This window comes from Myodes glareolus, chromosome 18 (genome assembly GCF_982192425.1).
Source record: "Myodes glareolus chromosome 18, mMyoGla1.1, whole genome shotgun sequence".
Classification (NCBI taxonomy): Eukaryota; Metazoa; Chordata; class Mammalia; order Rodentia; family Cricetidae; genus Myodes; species Myodes glareolus.
The window spans coordinates 39,329,985-39,336,808 of NC_142043.1; the positions used below are offsets into that span (position 1 = coordinate 39,329,985).

The following is a 6,824-nucleotide window of genomic DNA, read 5'->3' on the forward strand; positions in this document are numbered from 1 at the left end:
CTGTCGGTCTTGTCACCACTGTGTGTCCAGAGAAACATGCAATTCTAATGATGCCAGCTAGAAGACAGGGATGTGTCCCATCCTTGGTCCTCCCATGATCTCTAGCACCCACACCTCTCTCGAGGGTCTAATCACACTTCTTTCCTTGACTTAGGAAATTTACATGGATGCTTTGGTCCATGCTGTGGACATGGAAAGCAAATTAGTGAAGTTCCGTGTGAAATTCCGGAAGGGATGACTCAAAATAGCGGAAAATTCTGTTAGTTTGCTTGCCAGTGCCAGAGGCAGAGCTGAGCCCTCTGGAGGGGATCCTGGGGGCAGCTGAGGGCAGAGCCCGAGCTTCTCCGATTGAATTCCCGCCCTGATTCTTACTTGCTAATGTCTGTTGGACCTTTAACCTCACTGTAAATGTAGGGGAATGAGATGGAGTCAGCGGGCAAACGCATTTAGCAGTTAAAGTACGGGCTTAAGAATTAGCATGGGCGCACTCTTGTGACATAGACGCTCAAGGCCACTCAGCTGCAGTTAGAGTGAGCTTTCTGGCTTCCCTTTCTCCAGGACCCCCAGGAGGGGAAGGGACTCACTGGGAGTTCGCTCTGAAGTGTACATAATATTTCTATTATGCCCTGCTTACCCATACTGCTCTTCTGTTCTGTGGCAGACGGCAACAGCAGCGACTCAGACACGGATCCCGGGACCACCGTGCTCAATTTGCAACCTCGCTCCAGGCGCTTTTTGCCGGATCAGTTCTCAAAGAAAGCCTCCCAGGCCTACAAAATGGAGTGGAAGAACGAGGTGGACGTGGGCTCTGCGCGAGTGCAGGCCAGCACCCCTCCAGCACCCCGCAGTAAAGAGGGGGGCACCCAGACACCAGGGGTACTGAGAGAGCCACTGCTCTCCAAAGACCAACAGTGCGGCCGGGGCAGGGAAGACAGTCTGACTGAAGATGTTCCACCCAAGCCCCCACCGAGGCTGGTGCGACGGGCTTCTGAACCCGGGAACAGGAAAGGCCGCTTCGGCAGTGAGAAGCCATGATGGGAAAAGCCAAAGCAGACTTGGGATGAATGAGCTAGCAGGGCTGAGGCTTGTTACTCAAATCTGATCTACTGTGGAATCCACGTAAAGCCCTCTCTCTAGAAACATCCTTTGGGTGGCAGAGCCAAGCCACTGATACCACAGGAAGAGCACTTATCTATCCCAAGAAGAGGAAAGTCAAAGGAAGGAAGTCCCACAAAATGACTTTTGTGACTTATGACTAGGAAATGTATTCTTTGCAGACCTGAAGGAAAAAAAAAAATATGTGTGCCTTTATTGAACTTGAATGACAGAACTTGAAGATTTTAACACACCTTTGTTGGTGAAAATTTTAATATATTACAAATATGCCTCAGTTTTTATTTATGAAAAAAATATGTTTATCTGTAGTGACCTTTTTTTTAAGGGGATGGCGCTAAAAGTGGTGAGACCATCTTTCCAAGAGGGGTGAAGGTCAGCTGCTAGAGGTGGGGCCTACGCTCCAGCGCCCACCTTTCCCATCCTGAGCTGATGGACAGCAGTGCCCGTAGCAGAGACCTCCGTGTGCAGCAGGGGCGGCACACTGGTTGGAATGGTAGGCAGATGAAATGGCATAGCTTTCCAGAGTGTAGGCAGCAAGTCCCTGCACGACTCAGAAACGATGAGGTTCAGACAGCTCTAACACTGTTCCTGTGTGTACCACGGCTTTGGAGTAACATATTGTCTCCACCTCCCCTTCTTCTTCTAGGTACAGAAAGAAAGATTTGCATGAGCAAAATCATTTTCAGAGTGTTTATAGACTTGGTGGGAGTTTTGGGTTGTCCTGTCTGGCAGGACCTCCCGTGGCTAGTCGGGAGGCGGGGAAGCAACTACTGCCCGTGGGTGTTAGAGTGTGTGATACTGGGAGAAGAGGGGAGGTGGCTCCGTTCATAAGCATCCATGACCGCCTACTTTAGTAAAACTGTCCTGTAGGGCATCCAGAGCTCCAAGCTGGGAAGGGCGAAAACTTCCACAAACCGTCTTCCAATGTCAAAGGAACTGGAGAGTCTTCAGGCTTTGACTTTGGAGGAGGAAGCACTTTGGAGAGAAATCCCACTCTTTGCACTAGTCTGTGATTGGTTACCTCTTCACCTTCCAATGATGTAGTGATGCAGATTTGTCTTTCTATTCTCTGGAGTAGTTTCTAGGAGTATGGCAGAGAGAAACAGTGGGACACAATCATTAAAGATTCATATTTAAATCAATGTTTTTTTTTAAGCTGTAGATTTATTGACTTGTCATTTGTTTTCGGGACAGTTATTCTTTCACACTTTCCCGAGTTTCCATTTTGAAGGAAGCCACTACTCTAGCTTTTACTAGAGTCCCTTTGGCCACAGCCAGGGTCACAAAGCCACGTGGAAGGGGTCCTCCTCTGCTTTGCTGTGGCTGCGGCAAAACACTCTGACCAAAGAGCAAGGCAGAGGAGGAAAGGGGTTATTTTCATCTTATACTTCCGGGTCGCAGTCCATCACTCAGGGAAGTCTGGGCAAGAGCAGAAACAGAGACTATGGAGGGAGGTTCCAGGCTGGCTTTCAGGCGTATGCTTAGCTTACCTCCTTATACAGGGTGAAACCCACCTTAGAGGTGGTGAGGGTCCCACAGCATCGTCGGTAATGACAATCTTCTCAGACATGGCGGGCCGCAGGCAAGGCAATCTTTCAGTTGTGATTCCTTCTTCCCAGGTGACTCTACACCATTTCAAGTTGACAACAAAAATTAACAAGGACAGAGGGGAAGAACATGCTAAGTGTGACAGACAGGCTCTCTGCCCTCATCAATATGGTTTTTCTTGAGTTCCTGTCTTGAGAGACGGCGAGGCCATCACGTGACAGGGGAAGAAAGCACAGTTAGAGCATGTCCGTCCCCAGCTACCCCAGACAGACCCATAGAAAGCTGTATAAAACACAACCAGAAAGTCACATGCTTAGAACTCTGTGCCAAAAAAAAATCTCTATTTTAAATGACTATATTTTATAAACCATGTATTCCTTCTGAGAAGAAATTTAAGTTTTGCTAGGTTTTACTATAGAAATAGAACTCAAAAAATGTTATAATGTTTATTTTCAGTTGAAAATCACCTTCAAATACTTTTACTGGTTTCCTATATGAATAAATATTACAAAGAATAATACATTTCTGATTCTGAAAGAAGAAACATGAAATAGCATGTTATGACATTTCAGACTAAATAATCAGACCAAAATCAGCTTTCACTAAAGAAAACATCACATAAAATATCTGAGCGACATTGTATACATTTCAGAAAAGGAATACCTAAGTAATTTATCTTAATTATTACCAGTTTAAATTTTTGAAATTTGTTTGATGACAAAGTCAATAAAATAAATTTGATGTTAGTCTTTCTCTGCACTTTCTTATTTTGATAATTACTTGATTCCAGGCACCATAAAAAAAGGGTAGTGAAGAAATGAAATTTGTGGGGTGGCGGGGGTGCACACCTTCATCTCAGCACTTGGGAGGCAAGGACTAGCGGATCTCTGTGAGTTTGAAGCTAGCCTGGTCTACAGAGAAAATTCCAGGACAGCTAGGGCATTAATACAGAGGAACCCTGTTTCAAAACAAACAAATAAACAAAAACACACACACACACAAAAAAACCAAGAAATGTAGCTCTTCAAGTGGAATAACAATTTAAATTTCTGAAGTATAGAAAGCACCTCCATCCTTAGTAAGTGACTTCCTTTGTCCATACATCACCTGACCCAATCTCAGTTCCCTAGGACCTGGAGAATTCTGAGAGTTCTCCTGATCATTGTAACAAATTATATTTGAACTGCCTAGGCATGAAATCTAAGACTTGAAGCTTTCAGATAGCCAGCAAGTGAAGAGAACTTGGCACTCAAATCCAATACTTTACTTTAAAAGTGTGTGTTCTGTGGACATACCTCCAAATGTCTAAGATGGAATTTCATTCATTCTTTGATATGCAGTGGGGGTGTTTATTTATATAAAAAGTGTGGTCAAGGGGTTGTCTTAGTACAGTTTGCATTTGTTTGGGTTAAAACTGCCATTTTATCAGCAATGACAAGAGCAGGAGCGTTAGTGCCACTTCAAAGGGCACACTGGGCTTTATTTCTAAAGGATGATTAAAAATATGGCTTTGTCCAGATGAAGTGACTGCTGACACTATCTGCTGAGCCTGGACACCATGAAAGCATGGATTCTGGGATACCCTGGAGGACATAAAAATCTGCAGAGGCTTTGGTCACTTACACAAGATATTACAATGTTTGCACAGAACCCAAGCACATCCTCCGCAGACTTACACATCTCGAGATGACCCAGAATACTTAAAATGCACACACTCCTTCAGTAGTGCCCTGCAGCACTGAGGGGGAGATGACGGGATGAACAAGCCAATTGTTGTTTTCTTTGTATCTTCCACAGCAAGTGAGTTGAAGCCGGGGATGCAGAAACTACGGGCACAGCGATAGAAGAGGTGGGTGGTACACGGCCCCCACCTTGCTGAGAAGGAACAATTATGACCAAACTCGTGCCCTAGGCTTTTGTTTATCTTCTCTGCTTGTTGTTTTATCATCGTTTCATTTGTTGAGGATTTTATACATGTATCTAATAAAATATGAGAGTATACGTGTCATCTACTCCACGCTAAACTGACTTGCCTGGAGAGGGGTCAGCCACTGCAGAGATCGGTAAGAGAGACATCCATGCGGACAGCTGTGTTAGCTGCCAAGCAGATAAACACACATTAGTGCAGCTTCAACGGGTCCTTTCCTATTTTCAGCTGGAATTTATGTTTATGTGTAAGCTCTGCAAACATGGAACCAGTCCTACATATGTGCTCTAGGGGCCTGTGCGAACCACATCCAAAACTTCATTCCAAAGAGAGGGTCCAGTAGAGGTACTTTCACGGTGACTCAAGAACAGTCACCCTTGCCAGTGATGTCATTGACTGGCACTGTTTATGTTAGCTCTGAAGCAGAGACTAGGACATCAGTTTCAAGGAACAAATTGGCTTTAGGAATAAATGGTCATGAGGGTGGCAGAATCACAACAGGACCTAGGCAACACCAGGTTTACCCTGGGCATTTCGCACAGTTTTTATTTCAACAAGCAAATTTGAGACAGATTTAAATAATCTACTTCACCAAACAACAAATGGCCTTAAACCCCAACAATCCAGAATGGAATATAGTAGTCCCTTCCTTATGTAACTGAAGCCTCTCTTTGAGTAGTTCCAGTTATTTGTGGCCAAGATCCAGAAAACATTACGTGAAAAATCCTAGAAATTAGCAACGTATGAGTTTGCCATGCACGCCAATGTGAGTAGAGTGATGGATAGCCTGTCCTAGGCTGCTCTGCGCTTTGTCCCTGTGCACCTACCTGTACGTTAGGGACTTAGCAGCCGTCTTGGTTATGACATCAACGGTGCTGAGAATGCACTGCTTGCACTGCTCGTGTTCTTCCAGGCCCCACTGCACTGAGGATGCAGTTGCGAGCTGCCAAAGGGAAGCTATAAAGTGCTTGCTGCAAGTGCAAAGGGGGATGCTCTCAGTTTAGGACAAAAGAATAAACCCGTTGGTGAAACTGGGAAACAGGATCAAGATGGTCATGCTACATTTGCTCTACTACCTCGAACTGGAAACCTAACAGTTGGGGGTGGGGGAGGGGGAGGTGAATGGGTGTCTGTTTAGGAGAAACCAGGCTATGTGAGGTTTGACACTACCATTCATCCCAGAGATGTCCTTTGGGGGTCTTAGAATGAGCGTTTGACTGGAGGGGTGTTCAGGATATTCAGTAGTGAGTCCGAGACAAGCCTGAAGAAAGGTTAGCTCTGTCCAAGTCTACAATTGTCACCTTCCATTTTAATTGCATTCATTTTTCTTCAGTGTATGCACAGAAGGATTTTTATTTATCAAGATATAATAGTTTAAATCGACTGATAAAAACACAATGTTTCCATTATCGCAATCTAGAATTTTTACCTTCTATCACTTTTCTGTGTGCTTTTGTTCTGTCTCCCTTGCTGGGAGGAAGCACCCTGACGTAAGGCAAGTCGGGGAGGAACGGATCTGCTTTACACTTCCACATCACTGTTCATCCTTGAAGGAAGTCAGGACAGGAACTCAAACACTGCAGGAACCTAGAGGAAGCAGGTGATGCAGCTGACGCAGAGGCCATGGAGGAACACTGATTTCTGACTTGCAGCCCCCTCGCTTGGACCCCATGGCTTGCTGGGCCGACTTTCTTAAAGCACCCAGGACCACCAGCCCATGGATGGCACCACTCACATGGGCTGGACTCTCCCACTCTAGTCACTAAAGAATACTCCACAGGCTTGCCTACCGATTGATCTTCCGGAGGCAATTCCTTTTTTCTCAGATGACTTTGGCTTATGTCAAGTTGACATAAACCTGGCCAGCACAGATTTCTTCTCTTCCTGGCCTCCTGATATGCATGCAGCCATTTGTCCCTCCTGGCTCACATGGATCACGGTATCATGTCCACACTACTTTTGTCTCAGCATCTATGTGCCTTCTACTCCAGCCAGAGGATCTTACTAAAATCCATGTGTTTAGGAGCAGTGGTCCATATCAGCTATAAACTATTCTGCTGAGCATGGCAAGTGAGCTCCCCAAGCCCTCTTCAGATTCTCTCCAGTGAGTCTCCATCCTAAGTGTGCTAAGTGTCTGGACCTTGGGGGTCAAGGCATGCAGCCAGGTAGAGAACCAGCATTATCTTGCCCCCTTTGGTGGGCTCCAGAAAGTACTATGCACAGGTCAGTGTTC

The 6,824-nt window shown here is 45.5% G+C and overlaps 1 protein-coding gene across 1 annotated transcript in view; it reads left to right on the forward strand.

The window, feature by feature from the left end:
* The window catches only part of Slc9a2 (solute carrier family 9 member A2), an 88,542-nt gene extending 85,132 nt beyond the window's left edge, over positions 1 to 3,410 (forward strand). Inside the window, exon 12 of the mRNA XM_087898108.1 lies at positions 662 to 3,410. Coding sequence (XP_087754234.1) covers positions 662 to 1,035 — 374 coding nt within the window. The 3' untranslated portion in view covers positions 1,036 to 3,410. The remainder of the gene's footprint in view (positions 1 to 661) is intronic.
* Positions 3,411 to 6,824: the final 3,414 nt, after the last annotated feature.